At 64.7% G+C, this 17,964-nt stretch overlaps 2 protein-coding genes across 5 annotated transcripts in view; one reads left to right on the plus strand and one right to left on the minus strand.

Moving 5' to 3' along the window:
* Window positions 1-12,229, plus strand: part of CASKIN1 (CASK interacting protein 1) — a 33,278-nt gene extending 21,049 nt beyond the window's left edge. Inside the window, exons 11-21 of the mRNA XM_075058282.1 lie at window positions 434-649; window positions 2,644-2,751; window positions 2,910-3,028; window positions 4,001-4,088; window positions 5,825-5,922; window positions 6,397-6,507; window positions 6,610-6,711; window positions 7,201-7,339; window positions 7,418-9,535; window positions 9,640-10,048; window positions 10,523-12,229. Of these exons, the coding sequence (XP_074914383.1) occupies window positions 434-649; window positions 2,644-2,751; window positions 2,910-3,028; window positions 4,001-4,088; window positions 5,825-5,922; window positions 6,397-6,507; window positions 6,610-6,711; window positions 7,201-7,339; window positions 7,418-9,535; window positions 9,640-10,048; window positions 10,523-10,619 (3,605 nt within the window). The 3' untranslated portion in view covers window positions 10,620-12,229. The remainder of the gene's footprint in view (window positions 1-433; window positions 650-2,643; window positions 2,752-2,909; window positions 3,029-4,000; window positions 4,089-5,824; window positions 5,923-6,396; window positions 6,508-6,609; window positions 6,712-7,200; window positions 7,340-7,417; window positions 9,536-9,639; window positions 10,049-10,522) is intronic.
* An 865-nt stretch (window positions 12,230-13,094) lies between these two features.
* TRAF7 (TNF receptor associated factor 7) overlaps window positions 13,095-17,964 on the minus strand; it is a 36,171-nt gene continuing 31,301 nt past the window's right edge. For all 4 annotated transcript variants that reach the window (XM_075058277.1, XM_075058278.1, XM_075058279.1 and 1 more), the window contains 7 exons: window positions 17,633-17,672; window positions 17,086-17,202; window positions 15,782-15,904; window positions 14,846-14,965; window positions 14,495-14,626; window positions 14,143-14,262; window positions 13,095-13,899 (listed from right to left, as the gene is read on the minus strand). In XM_075058277.1, coding sequence (XP_074914378.1) covers window positions 13,885-13,899; window positions 14,143-14,262; window positions 14,495-14,626; window positions 14,846-14,965; window positions 15,782-15,904; window positions 17,086-17,202; window positions 17,633-17,672 — 667 coding nt within the window. In that variant the 3' untranslated portion in view covers window positions 13,095-13,884. The remainder of the gene's footprint in view (window positions 13,900-14,142; window positions 14,263-14,494; window positions 14,627-14,845; window positions 14,966-15,781; window positions 15,905-17,085; window positions 17,203-17,632; window positions 17,673-17,964) is intronic.

Genomic DNA, 17,964 nt, shown 5'->3' on the forward strand with positions numbered 1-17,964 from the left:
CCGTGCCGGTAGCCCCCCTCCTCCCGGGATGCCTTCGCGGGGAGCAGCCCCCCCAGCAGCCCGGCTGAGGGAGCCTCACAGCTGCAGGAGCCCCACAAGCTGCCGTTTCCCCCAGCGTGGGGCTGCCCCGGCGTCCGTGCCCTGCCGGGGAGCCGTGGCGGGTCTGCGGGATGTGCCCACCGGCCGTACCCTGCTGCCGGGCCGGGCCCTGCGCTGAGCTCCCGCTGCTGCTCCTTGACTCGGCTTCGCATCGGTTGGGTTTCGGTTCTGGCTTGTCCCCGTTCCTTTGGTTGCTTTTTTTGTTTGCTGCTTTTTTTTCCCTTCAGTTTTTTTTCTTTTTTTTTCTTTTTTTTTTTTTTTTTTTGGTGGCGCTGAGCGTGTCTCTATTATTTTGATTCTTTTCATTTTGTCTCTTGTTATGTTTTATTATCAGGTTCATGGGAGACTGTAACAATCCCCCAACAGTACCAAAAGATCCCGCTCCCGGCTTACGGGGCTGCTGTGCTAAACGGTGACGCCTCGTCCCATCCGTTCCATTCCCTGCCTCCACCTCCACCTCCACCACCACATTCCCATCAGACTCTTTTCAGTTCCTTTGGCTATCACAGGCTCTCCCCTAGCAGTGCCGACGAGCCGCGTTACGGACAAGGTAGTTCACCGCTCGCTTCGTGCTCTCGATGGATTTCTTTCTTTTCCTTTAAAGTCTGTATCGAGTCTTTTCTTTCTGCTCGGCCTCTCTCCCCCTTGCCGTGGTGCGGGCGCGTGCAGGCGTGTGCAAGCGCGTGCACGTGGGTGCGTGCGTGTGCATGCAGGGGTGTGTGCGGACGTGCGCGCGCATGCAGGGGTGTGCATGCGTGTGTGTGCGCGCGCATGCAGGCAGGCGTGCGCGTGCAGGTGCGGGCACACGTGCATGCCGTCGGCCCCCTCCCCTGCACGCCCTCTCCAGCGCTGCTGTAGCACTCCGTGGCCCACGGCTCTGCTGCCGGCACGTCCCACCCTCGCCACCCCGGTGTCCCCGGCTGCGGGGCAGGGCTGGAGGCAGCACCGTGCTGCCGGCTCTCCGTGCTGTGCCCGCGGCCCCTGCTCTCCTGCCCACCCAGTCCGGGTGCGTGGGAACCCCCCAAAACCACTCTCCAGGCTCTGTGCCGGGCGGCAGGGCTGGGCAGCGCGGTGCCTGGCCGGGAGCCGCGGGCGCAGGGACCCTCTACCCGCTGCAGCCTCCCCCGCAGGGTGTTCGACACCCAGCGAACGGCTTTAACAGGGTCGGGGCTCTGCGCTCGCAGTGGGAAGGGGCTGCGGCACTGGGTGCGCTCTCCTGGGGGATGCTCTCGGGGCTGGCTCAGGGCAGGCAGTGCCCAGCTGCACCCTGGGGACCGTCCCCATGGCACGGGCCGGTGATGGATGCTGCAGGTCCATGTATCGGGAGTGCCCAGAGAGCAGATAGTTGACCAGGGGTTTGCAGGGCTACAGCCTGTGCCGGGGCTGCTGCCAGCTCTCTGGGGGCCGGTGGGGTGTCTTTGCATGTGCCCCCGTGGCGTTGGTGCAGCGGCTTGTGTTGGGAGAGCACCGGGCTGGCCGTGCTCGTGATGGGGACAAGGGAGCAAAACGATTCCCCTGGGCTTTCTCTCCCCGCTGGGTCGCACAGAGCCTCACGCCTGCCCAGGCAGCGTGGGCTCCTCTCGGCGTGACTGCGGCACGTGCAGCTCAGGGACGTCCCAGCCCGATTGCGGCGTGGCCGGTTGTTCCCCCTCGCGCTCCTTTGGTGACTTTATTACCTTGTACCATTCACCCCCTGCTACAGCCGGGCCGCTAACGGGGCGAGCGGCTTAATGAATGAAACCAGCCTGGGCAGCGGTGGGGTGGCAATGCCCTGTACCTGGTGGCTGGCGGCAGGGCTGGGCTGAGCCGGGCTCCTCGGTGTCTGGCGGTGGGGTTGCGGCAGTGCCGGGCCTGTTGTCTGTCTCATCTGATGCTGTTTTAAAGCCCGGGCTCAGCGCTGGGTGTCCCTGGCCGGCCCTGGTGCGAGGTGGGCAGCGGGGTGAGCCGGTGAAGGAGCGGTGCTTCGGGGGGTGACCCTCGAGCTGTGCCCCGGCGGGAGGGCCAGGTCCTCTCACCCGCTGCCGTGTCACCCATGTGTCACCAGCTGCCATGGGGCACCCTGGGGAGCGTGGGGGGCTCAGCACCCGGTGCCTGGCCCCTGCATCCTCCTCCAGACGGGTGCAGGCAGCCGCAGGGGCACGGCCAGCACTGTCTTGGCTGGGGGACAGTGGACTGGGGACCCTGGTCCCCACTGCCTGAGTTTGCCCAGTTCCCTTTGCTCCCCGCACTGGGTCATGTCCCCATCCCCTGTCCGGACTGAGCTGGGGCACCGGGACACCCCCCCATGGGTCTGTCCCTGGCTGGTGGCAGGGAGGGGGAGCCCTCCAGGACAGGGTCCCAGGGCTGGTCACTGTCACCCCATGCCCGTTGCTCAGAGTGGGACAGGTCCCCGGGACAGCGCTGGCATCCACCTTTGCTGTGGGATTTTCCCTGCGCGCAGCAGCGATGGGCTGTGGGTCGCTTCGCCCCGTGCCACGCCGATGCGAACCCGAGCACGCGGAGCCACGCACGCCTGACGGCCGCTCTCTCTGCTCTACCACCAAGGGTCCCGCGGGGCCGACATGAGCCCGTCCCACCTCTCGCCGTCGCAGGGCGGATCGGCCGCGCCGGCTCCCACGGAGGAGATCTGGGTGCTGCGGAAACCCTTTGCAGGTACGGTGGGCATGCGCCGCTGGGACCCTCCCTGTCCCCGCTGGGGGTGTGCGCTGGGATGTGGCAGTGGCTCTGGCCGGGCACGGCCACACCGCCGTGTTCCCCCTGCCCTGCCACGGCGCTCAGTGTCCCGACGGCATCTCCTCTTCCTTGCGCAGGTGCCGACCGCAGCAGCCTGGGCAGCACGGGCAGCGTGGCCTCTGCCCGCAGCTCGGGGAGCGGGCAGAGCGCGGGCAGCGGGGCGCACGCCCTGCACGCTGGCGCTGAAGGTGTCAAGGTAAGGGGGGCCCCGAGGTGACCGTGCCAGCCTCCGGTGGCATTCGGCTCTGGTCCCGGCACCGGTGCTCGCCCCGGGGCAGGCGTTTGCTGCCTTGGCAGCTGCCCCCAGTCCTTGCTGGGACCGATGCTCGGCCGGGTGCCGTGAGTTCCTACCGGCACCCAGCGTGCCACCGGCCGTGGCTATCGCTGACAGTGGCCACCAGCGTGTCTCCTCCCGCCTGGCCCCCGGCCGCTGGCTGGGCCCGGGCTGAGCTGCCGGCACGACTTCCCGCCGAGCCGCAGGGCCGGGCAGGGGCTACTGGAGCGTGGCGTGTCTGGCCGAGACCGCGTGCCGCGTCTCTGCTGCCGCTCGCAGGGTGCCTCCGCGCTGCGCTGCGCGCTGCCTGCTGCCACCGGCACGCTGCCCGCTGCAGCTCCGCGCTGCACGGAGCCGTCTGCCTGCTGCTGCCAGCACGCGGCCCGCTGCGCGCTCCTGCCCGCGCGTTGCCCGCTCCCCACCGCTGCCGGCGCGTCGCCCGCTGCACCCTCTGCCCGCGTGTTGCCCCCTGCGCCCTGCGTGCTGCCCACGCCAGCCCGAGCTGTCCCGTCCCGGGGCCGAGGCACCCGTGAGCCCACCTCCCCTGGCATCCCGCCTGCAGGTCAGGCACCGGGGTCATCGTCGTCGTCGGGGGCTCCGCTTTGCGGGCAGAGGGCGGCGGGGGGCTCCCCCCGCAGCCGGCGCCGTCAACCTGGGCCGGCGGCGCGTCGGGCTGGATTCGGGGTGCTGCGGCACCGCCGGCTCCCGCCGCCCGCGAAGCACCATCTGTGCCGCTCCCGCTCTCCTCGCCGCAGCCCCAAACCCGTCGCGCCCCTCCTTGGCCACCCTCGCCCGGGGCGGCCGCCGCGGCACCCGCGGCACCCGCGACGCGCACCCGCCGCCCGCCCGCCTCACTGCTGCCTGCTCTCCCCCCCTCGCCGGGGTGTTTTTCAGCTGCTGGCAACGGTCCTTTCCCAGAAGGCTTCTGCGCAAGAGTCTGCCGTGGGCGATGGGCCGGCCAAGGCGCAGGACATCCCCGCAGGTGCGTGCTGCCGGCCGCCCGGCTGCCGGGAGCAGGAGGAGCCCTGGCCCTGCCGCGGGCGTGCCGTGGATCCAGGGATTTGTCTCTTTTTTTATTGCCACGGCACCCGTCGCCAGAAGAAAAACGTGTGGGTAAAAAATGACTCTCTCGCCTTTCGGCTGCTGCCAGGCCTTCTCCTGCCTCGGTTAGTGGGGGCCCCGTGGGAGGGGGGGGGCGGGGGGGGGCGGCGTGGGCGGGCGGGGGGGGCGGCAGCGCTCCTCCCCAGCCCCTTCCCTTCCCCGGCCCCCCCGCCAGCCCCCCCGGAGCCCGAGCCGGGGTCCCCCCCCCACCGCCACCGCCAGCACATTCCGGGGTTTGGGGGGGGGGGGAGGCTGTGGGAAGGGGCTGCCCTGGCAGCACGGCCACGCCGCGGGGGTGCCCACGCCGCGGGGGTGCCCACGCCGCGGGGGAGGCACATGCTGGGTTTGGGGGGGGGGGGGCGCAGATGGGAGATGCACATGCGAGGAGGATGCACACGTGGGGGGGGGATGCCCGGGCTGCGGAGGTGCACACGCAGGGGGGATAGAAAGCGGGGGGGGGGATGCGCAGACGAAGGTGGGGGGCTGCGCACGCAGAGGGGGGGGTGCACACGCGGGGAGGGGCGGCACACGTTGCCGGGGGCGGGGGGGAAAGCACATGCTGGAGAGATGCACACGCAAGTGGGATGCAGACGTGAGGGAGGATGCACATGTGAGGAGGATGCCCACGCGAGTGGGCTGCAGATGCCAGAAGGATGCACGCGCAAGGAGGATGCACACACACGCGGCACGCACGCACACACACGGGGGGGGGGATGCGCACACACACACACACGGAGGACGCAGTTGCCAGTGGCGGGGGGGGGGGAGAGGAGCTGCTCTTGCTGATCCCGATCAGAAATACGAGGCAGAAATTTCTGGGCGTCCCTCGTCACCCCCAGGGCTGGCGAAGGCATCAGCTGGAGGGTGGGCACCGTGGGGCTGCCTGTGCGGGCATCCCCGGGGGACGAGGCAGCTCGTGCCAGCCTGAACCCCCAGCCGAGCCCCTCGCTGTGGGGCACAGCGGGTGGATGAGCCCCATCCTGGGTTGGTAGCGGGGCCGGAGGGCTTTGGGCAGCGGGACCCCTCTTGGCTGCAGCCTGGGGGCGGTGGGCAGCCAGGGAAACCCGCTCTGGAGGAGGGGTCCGGCTGGGTCCCTCTCCTCGGGGCTGCACTGGGTGGAGGGTACTGCAGCACCTCGGCCCTAACTGGGCTGGGGGGCTCGTCTGGCTCTGGGTGGGTGGGCAAGGGCAGCAGCACGGGCTGCTCCAGCAGTGCCGTGCCACACCTGGGAGCTGTGTACGCCGTGGTGCTGGTGGCACGGGCGCCTTGCCGAGCCCCGTGCAGACACAGCCCTCGCGCTGAGTCCCGTGCCGGCACCGCCGGCCTCACCAGGATTAAGTAATAGGGGCTGCAACCCAATGGCAGTGCCCGGGCATGGTGCCCCGCACCATCCCTGCCCGTCCCAGGGGAGCAGACCCCCATGTCTGGGGCACCCCGGGGTGCTCCGGGCTGCTGTGCTGGGGCACGTGTTGCTCTCCCATACCTGCCCCGGCCCTGCCAACCCAGGGGCCGTGGCCGTGCCATCCCAGCCGGGGCAGGGGCTCGGCTCCCCGCCTCGCTTGGCCGGAGCCCGGGGGGGTGCAGCCCCAGCCCCGCTGACCGCTGCCTCTCCGGCAGGTTCGTCGCGGTCGCAGAGCGTGGCCAGTTCCCCGTACGCCCCCCAGCCCCCCGCCGAGCCCCAGCTGAAGAAGATGGAGCCGCCGTCAGAGGGGAAGGTGAGCGGGGAGTGCTGGGGTGGCGTGGGGAGCCCCACGGTGGAGTTTGGGGTCAGGGGAGGTGGGGGGGGGGCACAGGCACGGCCATGCGGCGGGGCCACCCCACTGCACCCATAGCCACAGGTGCCTCGGCAGCCCCAGGATGCGGCCACCGAGGCTGGCACGGCTCTGGGTGCTGGCTGCGATGGCAATGCCCATGGGGTGCTGTGCCGTGCCGTGAATCAGTGGCATGAATCATTCCTGCGGCTGCCGGCTGCCGGCACCCCCCCCCCCCGCCAGCCGCTCCACGGCACCAGCCCCCTGCACACCCCAGGGGACAGACGTGTGCCCGGGGTGCCACGGGGCCACGCAGCCCCTCTGCGGTGCCGGGGCGTCCTGCTGCCATGCGGATGGGTGCCGGGACAGCCTGGGGGACATGGGCAGGGGTGGTGGGTCCTGGGGCTGGTCTGAGCCACGTTGTCCGTCTCACCCCAGAGCTCAGAGGCCGTGTACCAGTGGCTCTGCAAGTTCCAGCTGCAGCTCTACGCGCCCAACTTCATCAACGCCGGCTACGACATCACCACCATTAGCCGGATGACACCGGAGGTGAGGCCGCGGGGACGCCGGGGCTGGCCGGTGCCGGCCGGTGCCGCGGGGAGGGAAGCATGGCCGGTGCGGGGCAGCGCTGATCCCCCCTCTCTGCCCCAGGACCTCACGGCTATCGGTGTCACCAAGCCGGGGCACAGGAAGAAGATCGCCTCCGAGATCAACAACCTCAACATCCCCGAATGGCTGCCGGAGTACAAGCCGGTAAGGGCCGCGCGGGGCCGGGGACGCCGAAGCCACATCCAGGGTGGCAACTAGTCTCCTCTGCCCTGTCCCCTCCGGGGAGGGGGTGGCACAGGGGGACGAGGGTGGGAGCTGGCTCACCGCTGCCGGATGATGCCGGCATCCCACGGTCCTGAAGCTGCGCACGTGCCCTCTTGAGAGCTCGGGGACCGTCAGGCTGGTGCCAGCTGTCACCACGTGGACGTGAGGCCATGAGACCGTGTCCCCTGACACCCCTCCCGCCCCATCGGGTGGGCGCAGCAAGGGGCTTCCCATGGGAATGGGGCTGGGCATGGCCCCGGGTGCTCGTGGAGAACAGGGACAGTGCAGGGCCAAGGGGAGTCCCCTGGGGCTGTCCCCCAAAAAGATGGGATCACCTGTGTGGCGTGTGGGTGCTGTGGTGCCGAGGGGCACCGGGGCCGGACCCTGCTGCCAGCTGGCGCTGAGCCGTGCCCCGTGTCCCCCCTCCAGGCCAACCTGGCGCTGTGGCTCTCCATGATCGGCCTGTCCCAGTACTACAAGGTGCTGGTGGAGAACGGCTACGAGAACATCGACTTCATCACCGACATCACCTGGGAGGACCTGCAGGAGATCGGCATCACCAAGCTCGGTAAGGTCCCGTGCCGCAAGGCTGGCTGCAGCGGCCCCAGCCCCCTGCAGCCGCGCTGATGCCCCGCGCCGTCCCCAGGCCACCAGAAGAAGCTGATGCTGGCGGTGAAGAAGCTGGCGGAGCTGCAGCGCGCCGAGCTGGGCAAGTACGAGCCGGGCACGCTGAAGAGGAAGGCGGCGGCGGCGGCGGCGTGCCCGGAGGTCCTGGCCATCGAGTCCCCCCCGCCGGAGCCGCCCGAGTGCCAGTCGCCCAAGATGACCACCTTCCAGGACAGCGAGCTCAGCAGCGAGCTGCAGGTGGCCATGACAGGCGAAGCCCCCGAGGAGCCCCCCGAGAAGGCGGCGAACCCCCCCGCGGCCCCCGGCTACCGCTCGCCCCCGGGGCTGGGCGGCCGCACCAGGCTGATGAGCAGCTCGCAGGAGCTGCTGGGGGACGGCCCGCGGGCCCCCCCGGCCTCCGCCATCTCCAAGAGCCAGGAGTACCTGGCGGAGGGGGCCGGCGAGGGCCCCCCCGCGCCGCCCAAGGAGGGTCGCCCGCCCCGGCACGGCCACCCCGTCAAGCGCGCCAGCGTGCCGCCTGTGCCCGGCAAGCCCCGGCAGCCCTTCCCGCCCTCCGCCGGGCAGCTGACGCCGCCGCAGACCCCCGGCAAGCCGCGGCCCCCCTCCCCGCAGGGCCTGCCGGCGCCCCACGCCACCGCCAAGGTGAAGCCCACCCCGCAACTGCTGCCGCCGGGCGAGCGCCCCGCGTCGCCCCGCTCCCTGCCCCAGTCGCCCACCCACCGCGGCTTCGCCTACGTCCTGCCGCAGCCCGCCGAGGGCGAGGGGGGACCCCCGGGGGTGCCCGTCCTGCCCGTCTCGGTGCCGGTGCTGTGCCTGCCGCCGGCGGGCGAGGGCGAGGAGGAGCCGGGGAGGCCGAAGAAGCGGGCGCACAGCCTGAACCGCTACGCCGCCTCCGACAGCGAGCAGGAGCGGGACGAGCTGCTAGTGCCGGACGCGGGGCCCTACGCCACCGTCCAGCGGCGCGTGGGGCGCAGCCACTCGGTGCGGGCGCCCGCCGGCGGCGACAAGAACGTCAACCGCAGCCAGTCCTTCGCCGTCCGCCCCAAGAAGAAGGGGCCCCCGCCGCCGCCCCCCAAGCGCTCCAGCTCTGCCATCTCCAGCGCCGGCATGGCCGAGGACTTCCCCAAGGAGGGTGAGGGTGAGGCGGCCGCCGGGACCCCCGCCGCGGAGGGGGAGAGCCGCCGGGAGCAGCGGCGGGCCAGCGACCTGGGCGGCAGCGTGGACACGGGCAGCGCCGGCAGCGTGCGCAGCATCGCGGCGATGCTGGAGATGTCGTCCATCGGCGGCGGGGCCCGGGCGCTGGCGCTGCAGAAGCCGCACGGGGCCGGCGGGACGGGGCCGGCCAAGGCGCCCGAGGGCTACTACCTGCAGCCGGGGCCCCCCCCGGGCAGCCCCGAGCGTGCCCGCGTGGCCACCGTCCTGGCCACCGTCAAGCACAAGGAGGCCATCGGGCTGGATGGGGAGGTGGTCAACCGGCGCCGGACCATCAGCGGCCCCGTCACCGGGCTGGTGGCAGCCGCCCGCCGCGAGCGTGCCGACAGCGTGCGGTCGGAGGCGGGCGCCGACGGCCCCGGCGAGCGGCCGCGGGTCGAGCGCGGCGGCTCCCCGGACGGCATCCCCTTCGCCGAGGAGGGCAACCTCACCATCAAGCAGCGGCCGCGGCCCCTGGGGCCGGCCCGGGGAGAGGCGGGCGAGGGGCTGTCCCCAGCCCACCGCCACGGCGACCTGGCCAAGGTGGAGGCCAGCGCCACGCTCAAGCGGCGGATCCGGGCCAGGCAGAGCCAGCAGGACGGCGTCCGCTTCGTCCTCACCGAGTCCGACACCGTCAAGCGCCGGCCCAAGGCCAAGGACAAGGAGCCGGCGCTGGAGCCCGCCCCGCTCGCCGTCTACCAGAACGGCACCGGCACCGTCAAGCGGCGGCCGGCCTCCGAGCTGAGCGGGGCCGAGCCGCCCCCCACCCCGCCGCCCGCCGCCCGCCCCGACGGCCCCGACTACGCCCCGCCGCCCGCCGAGCCCAAGAAGCCCTTCAAGCCGCCGGTGTCCCCCAAACCTGTGCTGACGCAGCCGCCCCAGAAGGTGCCCGGGCCGCCGGTGCCCGTTCCCAAAAAGGTGCCCATCCCGAGCCCCGGCAGCCCAGGTAGGTGCCCCGCCAGCCCCCCCCCCCCCGGGGACGGGAGCTCCCCGGGGAGGACGCCGGGGGTCCCGGCCGGCCCCCGCTGCCCTTCTCCCTTCTCTCCGCAGAGGTGAAGCGGGTCCACGGCACACCGCCCCCGGTGTCCCCCAAGCCCGCGCCGCCCCCCACGGCGCCCAAGCCCCCCAAGCCCCACGCCGCCATCCAGTCGGTGAGCGCCGGCTCCACGCCGGCCCCGTCCCCCGCCCGGCAGCTGGGCACCGCCGCCGCCGCCACCGCCGCCAAGCCGTCCAGCACGCCGCCCTCGCTCTGCTCCAGCCCCGCCAAGCCCCTCTCGCCCGGCGCGCAGCCCCAGCAGGTGCCGGTGAAGCCGCCTCGCTCCGCCATCACCGGTCCCTCCGTCGACAGCGCCGGCCCCGAGCTGGCGCAGCAGAAGCTGGAGGAGACGAGCGCGTCCCTGGCCGCCGCGCTGCAGGCCGTGGAGGAGAAGATCAAGCAGGAGGACAGTCAGGCGGCAGAGTAAGGGGGCGAGGGGCGGCCGGTGGTCCCTGGGGAGGGCGCGGGGCTGCCGCTGAGCCACGTGGGGATGGGGGCTCAAGAGGCCACCGGCGTCGCGGGATGGGGATGTGCCACCATGGCGGGAGCGGGACCGTGCCGGGGGGTGATGCTGTGCCGGAGCATCGTGGGGTCCCGATGGAGCTGTGTTGGGGAGGGGGGCGCTGGGGGGGGACACACACCGTGCTGGAGCAGCATGGGGACCTGGGCGCGTGGGGGGCGTCTTGGAGAGGTGACGCTGCGGGACGCTGAGCCGAAGGGTCCCGGGGCTGGGCTGGCCCCAGCCGTGCAGCGGCACCGGGGTCTGCACCGGAGAGGGGACGCGGTGCTGAGCACCGCGGGGCAGAGGGGGCCGTGGCGCGGGGCAAGGGGGGGGGGGTCCGTGCGGTGCCACCGTCCCGTGGGCAGCGCGCTGACCCGTCCCCGCCGCTCACCCAGCTCGGCCGTGGAGTCGAAGAGCACCGTGAGCATCCTGGACGACATCGGCAGCATGTTCGACGACCTGGCGGACCAGCTGGACGCCATGCTGGAGTGAGGGGCGCCAGGGCCCCCCGCGAACCTCAGGGCTTACGTGGGCACAAGGGCACAACGATCCACGACCCCCCCGGCCCCGCTGCCCTCCCCCTGTCCCCTTTGTACAGCCGTCCCCTCCCGGACATCCCGTCCCTCGGGGTTTGCACAAAGAAGAAGATACCTCAGGATTGTGCTCACGGACTCGGCGCCGGCTCCGGCAGGACTCCCTTTTGCAGAAGCAAAAAAAAAACAACAAAAAAACCACAAACGAACAAAACAAAAAAAAAACCAACAGAAGAAACAAAGCAACACGTCCCGGACCGAAACGGCCCCCGCCGGCTGCCGGGGCTCCGGGGGTGGTCTCTCTACCTACCTGTCCGGTGGCCGCCGCCGTCGCGCCCGTGCCCTGCCGGCCCTGGTGCCGCGGGTCGCCGCGACCCGAATGTAGCACAAGCCCTGCCCGGCACGGTGGCTCCGGCGGCGGCGTGCCACGTGTCACCGATGGCCTTTGCCGGTGGCCGTGCCGGTGGCGGGTCCGGGTGGGTAAATGCACTTGGGTTTCTTTTCTCCTTTTTTAATTTTCCTTTTTAAATTTTCTTTCTTTTTCCGTCGTCGTTCGCCGGGGGCGGGCAGGACGCGGGGTCCCGCCGCGGCGTCGCACCGGGCTGGGGGCTGCCCCGTGGAGGGATGCTGCCCCGAGGGGCGCGGGGGCCCGGCCGCGGGGCTCCCCTTCACGGGGGCTTCGCCTCAGGCGTGGGAAGGGGGTTTTGTTTGCGTTGGTTGCAAATTGGGGAGCGAACGCCCCATCTCGGGGCCCTCGGCGGCGCGGGTGGGGGGCAGCGGGACGTGCCCCTGCCCGGCCCCTCCCCGCCGGGGGAGAGGACAGTGATAAGCTGTAAAGAAGTATTAATTTATTGGAGGGGAAAAAAAAAAAGATATAGACCAGATTTCCCCCAACCCCCAAATAATAAAAAGAATAAACTTTAACAAATATATATTTAAAAGATTTAAAAATATTAGCAATTATATATAAAGCAGTTTAAAAGAAATCAAGAGAAAACTGGATTTTAGCTTGAGAAAAACTATTAGATTATACTAAGCTGTGTGTCTTGTGGCAAACTCATTCTAAGAGTAGCACAATATTTACCTTTTCTCTGGGTGGAAGGTACGTGCAAGCAGTTCTGTTCGGGTCTTTCCGTTGGGATTCAGTGTCACGTCTTTATTTTTACACCGTTAAGAACTCAAAGGATGTGCCTTGTTTTATGGAGGTTTTTGTTAATTCTTATACTGGAGGTGTTTCATTTCTTTTGGAGTGTCTTCAGGGTTTGGTTTTGTTTATTATTTTTTTTTTGGCATTTGTTCGGTGTGCGCGCGTGTGGGTGTGCGTGTGTGTGCACGCGGGGGTGCGTGTGCTCGCGTGCGTTCTCCAGGACGCACCACTGTATATTCATGTATAAACTGGAGTTGGAGTCTGGTTCAGTCGCTTGAGTCCTGATGAATGCATTTTTTGCTTGTGGTTTCAAAACAAAGTGTTGCTGTTCTTTTCTTTTCTTGAGACGTACAGAGTGGTCTCTCCCTCTGCCTTCCTCTCCCTCCTTCCCTCTCCCCCGTTTTCTCTCTCTCCCCCCGTCTCTCCCGTTGTGGTCGCTGATCCAGATGTGTTTGGCACAACTTTGAAATTTCTTTAAAAAAAAAAAAAGACTTTAAAAAATAACAACAAAAAAAAAATCACCCGCCTGAAAATATCTGTTGAAAAGAAAAAAAAATATGTATCTAAAAAAAAAATCCTTAAAGTTCTACATGATGGATATATACATATATATATTTTTTATGATTAAGTTATGGACTCTGTATCGTATCCCATCTGTCAAGCTATGCATCTTGGTGCTTCTCCCTGCTCTTCTGTGCTTAGATTTCACCTCTACTCGTCTTATTCTTCCTATTCTGAATAGTAGATGGCTCGTGGTGCTGTGAAGAAGTTTGCTCCTATACGAAGTCTGGCAACAAATATTTAAAGAAAAATAAAAAAATAAAACCCCTGCCGGGCTGACACCACTGTTTGTATCCAAAAACCATCGTGGCTCCCGCCGTGCAGCCGGGGCTGATGGGCAGCCGCGGGGTCCCGGGCCATGTCGGCAGAGCAGGCGCGCGGGTGCCGGATGCTGCGGTGCACGCGAGTCCTTGCGGCGCGGTCGTGTCTTGCCGGGTGTACGTGCTGCACGGTCCGAGGCCACCCTTGGGTGCCTCTGCCTTGGCCAGGCTGGGTGCCGGTGCTGCAGGGTGTGTGGCAGCCTGGCTGGCTCTCCCCCCGCAAGGCGCCCAGTCCCTGCACCCCATTTTTCACAGCGGGTGCCGTAGCTGTGCCCACCTCTCCGGGGCAGCCAAGTGTGGCTCTCGGCAGCAGCCGTGGGGTGGACGGGCGCAGGAGCTGCTGCTGGACCGGTGCTGGCCGCTGGCTCCCACCAGGAGCCTGCAATAACTCACGCTGGCCAGGAACAACTCTTTCTGCTTTTATTGTCAATGAGGAAATAATCAAATCTATATTACAATCTTAAAAACAGTAGAAAATGTGAGTAAAAATGCAACGGAGGCTTTTTCTCTTTAATGTGGAGACCATTATTACAGGGTGGTGAACAATGGGCTTGTGTTATTTGATTTGAGAACTAGCTGTGGCATAAAAATCGTACCTGGCTACTCAAGAAAACACCTCTTCCCAGACGGATCAGCCTGACATCTTGGCAGTAAAATTAAATACTAGAGACAGAAAGGGGTCGGGGTCCCAAACCAGGGCAAGGCCTAATGCTCAGTTCTACCATTTACAAGGGGACCAGCCTCCCAGCATCACCTCCCCGGCCAGGCCGGCTCCCGCCTGTCACAAGCTGAACCATTCAGTCCCATCGCTGGCCGAGGGCTGCGCTGCATCTGCACCGCTGCTCCGTGGAGCTGCCCTGGCCCCAGAGGATGTTCCCCGGCTGGGGGGACGCAGGCAGAGGAGGGCACCCTGCGGTGCGGAAGGTGCTGGCAACGGAATGGCTTCCTCTGCATTTCCAATCATATATGGCAGATCTGAGGGAACGTCTGGAGCATCCGTGGGCCAGACCCCATCCTGAGAGCTGCCAGCCGGGCTCCTCGTGGGTGGGGGAACCGGCCGATGGGCAGCAGCAGGCAGTGGTCGGCGCGGAGAGGAGCTGCAGCAGTTACTTCATAGTGGTGTTAGTCACCCAGCAGGCCGACAGAGGGGAGGAGTTTTTGGTCTTTCAGTGTGCAGGACTAGTGTGGCACTCTCGCTAGCACGTCCAGACCTGCGGAGGAGAAACAGGAGCCCATGGCAGTGACTGTTGTGAGAGGCTTTGTGGGCTTCTCTTCATCCTCTTGTGGAGCTTCCCTTTGGGCTTCCAGCATCCACAACACCCTATGTCAGGAGTTAAACCTCCCACCTGTTGAGAACCATCCCCTTGTTTGAAGACCGCTCCTAGCTTATTTAATGCCCTAGTTCCAGTACTGGAAGAGACCAAACCATCAAGGAGAAGCCTGAGGAAACCAACCTTTACAGTGCTGTCCACGGCGCCGGAGAAGAGGCGGCCCCTGGAGACTGCGAGGGCAGTGACGCTACCCTGGTGTCGCAGCAGCGTCTGAGTACAGATCATGTTGTCCATGCTCCACACCTACGGGCACACAGGAGGCGTGAGCCAAGCGAGCAGCACGGGACTCTGGCACATCCCAGGCCCCGGGAGGGAAGGGGGACGCTGTGTGCCACAGGGTTCGAGCCGGGTGACACAAATTAAATATGAGGCCATGTGGCATGCAGGGATGAGGATCCCCCATCCTCCCTTTCCCTCAACGCTGTCCATATTTTAACAAATGCACAGATGCAGCTGCACAGCCCTGGACACGTACCCTGAGAGAGCGGTCATACGATGCACTGAAGACTTTGGTTTGATCCGGCGTGGAGATGACAGCGAGGGCATAGACTGTACCCACATGCCCGGTCAGCGTGCGGACTTGTTCCTTTGTCTCTATGTCCCAGACCTGCGGGAAGAGAGCAGGGCTTGGAGATTGCACTGGGCTGCAGGCCACTGACTTCTCTTCCGAGAGGTGTTTCCACCTCCACGCACACCTCTAGGGTGGGTGCTGTGCACCCACGCTTCGGCTGTGCTATGAAGGGGACAGGCAGAGCCAGGCGCCCATCTCCTTGCCCCTCTCCCCCAGACTCAAGCCAACAAACGCATCAAGCCCTGCAGCCCTTACATGGATGAGGTTCTCGTAGGTGCCACACACAATGTGGTGGTTTGTCACAGCGATGGAGTAGACGCTGCCTCCCGACGTCTGCAGCACGTGGACGCACTCCAAGTTGCGGATGTCCCAGATCTGAAAGAGACGCCAGAGCAAAGGCAGGATGAGACCCATGCACAGACCCCTCTCCAGGAGGGAACTCCCTTGAAGCTATTCTCCAGCCACGCACAGAGTCAGCCTGGCTCCACATGTGCCTAGATCACATCTTTAAGGACAAATCTGTCCAGCTGGGAATGTTCAGTACTGATGAGCAAAGTCCTGCTATCTTATTTAGCTGCCCAGCTTTGAACATCCAAGCTGAAAAAGTTGTGGAGATTGCACACTCTTTGTGTGTGACTATGCACACACGTGCACAGACAACCCAGTCCTTGATAGCTCTAAAAACTGATGCAGACAAATTAACAGGGATTTATTAACACTGAGGAGGGCAACTTCAAACTCTCTTGTGTCACGCAGATGCTGAGAGGTGAACTATTCATCAAAGCCTGAGCCAACGCAGATTGAGGGCATTTCGGAAACCACACACAGATTTATGGTAACTCTGCAGCCAGACAGTGACCTTCTCCTCTTATCAGCAGGACTGTCAGCGCAGATAACGCTGCGGCAGCTGTGGAGGCAGCGTGAGGCGCCATGGCTGTGAGGCCGCGTTTTGCCTTAGCGAGCATCCCCCAGCAGCTGCGCTCCCAAGGACCAGCCAGACCCCAGCCTTTGTGCCTGCAAAGATGCAATCAGCACAGTAAAATCTAGTGTGTCAGCAACGCTACAGCAGTGCTCTCACATCCTAGCAGCTACCTTTTGTCCTGCTCCACCAACCCATGCTGCAGAATACAGATACATAGAGGCACGGAGAGAGCGGATGGCTTACAGTTGCCACAAGTCTCAGGGTCCCACCTTGATTGTTTGGTAAGATCCACTGTAGAGATAGTTTTGAGAAGCCACCAGTGCTCGCACCCAGTGATTGAGACCTGTCAGTTCCTTCTTCAGTTTGAGCTCGGTACCTACAATATCCCAGACCTGTGGAAAGCACAAACACACACACAGACATAGAGGAGAGTCTCAGTAGATGGGGCAGTGATGGGGCAGAACAGGTCAGCCTGTAGCTCAGGAGCCAGGCGCTGCCCACCCAGCCAGCACAAAGTGATCTGGTAGGACCAAGTGGAACCTCATGCTGGCTCTCCTGCTCGGTGGGAATCGCCTGAACCCACTGACTTGCGGATAAAACACAATAACTATGCTGAATAAGCATGTTCCCAGGGGGCCTGGGAAAGCCAGCTTGGAGCCTGCATTATCACTGGCAGAGACCCTTCCCTAGCAGAGCCATGGGCTTGAAAAACCTAAACCAAATCTACAGTAAAGAACTGCTCTGGACTTCCACTCCCAGCCTGTCCCTGCAAAGCTCCATTCCCACAGCTCCTGGGAAACCACGGCCAAAAGCCCCAGCACGCAGGGACCGACAGATCTTACCCTGCCACTCCAAGCAGCACTACTGGCCTGCTCAGCTCATCTGGCAGAAAGTGGCTAGGGATGACAAAAAACAAAAGGCCCCAAGTTCTCCTTCTGCTTAGTGCTGTCTCATTGCTCCTCCAGCCCTGAGCACTCTCTAGATAGCTGAACCACTCCAGGCCCCAGATAAAGAAAAGAGCATGCGCCCTCTTACAGATGGATGGTCCCATAAGCTGTCTCACCAGGAGCTGGAAGCAGAACCAAGGGAATCCAGCCAAGGCTTTAAAGGGCAACTTGCAAAGCTGTTCCCTGATTTCTCCATGCTTTAGGTAAAAAATGCAAATTCAAGATCCTTTGGAGGGGGTTTCAAAACAGGCAGCCTGAATCCCCAGCCATTTCTGAACCCCAGACCCAATTCCCAATGGTCCAAGTATGTCTGTTGGGGGCCCAAGGACAGACACACTCAGGAACTGCCAAGATACTCCACCTGCAGTCTCAGGTTTACAGAGTTAGAAGAAACAAAGTGTTTTTTTCAGCCAGGTCCCAGAACATCCTTGACTTCAGTACAGAGCACAGAGCCAGCAGTGCTGGCTGCTCTGTGTAGCTGTGCTTCTCTGTGTGGCTCAGGAGAGCGTACTAACAAGGTCACCTACAGACCAAAACGCCACTTTCTTCCTGTTTGGACGCTGCTGCCTGACAGTTTGTACCACTGGTCCCCAACTGGACCAAGAGGAGCCACCCCAGAGCTCTACCTTGATGGCTTTGAGAGAGCCACTGAACAGCATGTTGTGCGAGGAGACCAAAGTGCAAACAGGATTGTCATGTGCTCGGATCGTGTTCACTTTCTGCAGGTTTTGAATATCCCAGACCTGCAAAGAAGAAGAGTGCCCGTGAGGAGCAGGGGCAAGTCCCTTGTGCTGAAGCCCTTCCTCTTTGCCTCTGGAGGCAGGCAATCACACACAGGCAAAAACACAGGCAGGACAGGGCACTTGTATGAACCACTGTCCTGGCCTGATCAGGACTGACCACCCTGCCCCAGCTCAGAGCACCAGCCTCCTGCTCCCCACATAGGAGTGGGGAGTGGGCAGTCTAGCCTGCAGGAAACACCCAAATCCAACCCACGAGTAACTTGGCTGATGGCAGTGGATAAAGCACACAGGAGTTATCAGTCTTATACCACTGGCAGCTGAAGAGCCTTATAGAAAAAAGGATGCAGGTCCCTGCTCTACAATAGCCTGGGGCTGGCCTGTAGATCTCACATCCCAACTGTGAAGCGGAGCAGGGGTCCTCAGTACTCACAATAATGGTGCAGTCAGCAGAGCCGCTGTACAGTTTGTTCCTGTAATGTCACCAGAAAACAAAAGGAGGTCAGCGAGGGAGAGCAACGCGTGCAGGGTCCCAGCTCGTTCCCAGGCACCATGCTGGGCGAGAAGCTGCAGTCCCGCAGCCTCAGCGGGCCAAGACTAAACACACCAACCCCAGGAGTGGAGCCCAGGTCTCATGGGGAGGCTGGGCTGGATCAGCCCTTTGAGCAAGAGGCCGGGCACCCTGCTGGTGACCAGGGAAGGAAGCCAGGACAGCAGGGGAGGCCAAAGAGATATGTGCTTTGTGGATTTTTAAAGAGCAAAGAG

This window comes from Buteo buteo, chromosome 27 (assembly GCF_964188355.1).
Source record: "Buteo buteo chromosome 27, bButBut1.hap1.1, whole genome shotgun sequence".
Lineage (NCBI taxonomy): Eukaryota > Metazoa > Chordata > Aves > Accipitriformes > Accipitridae > Buteo > Buteo buteo.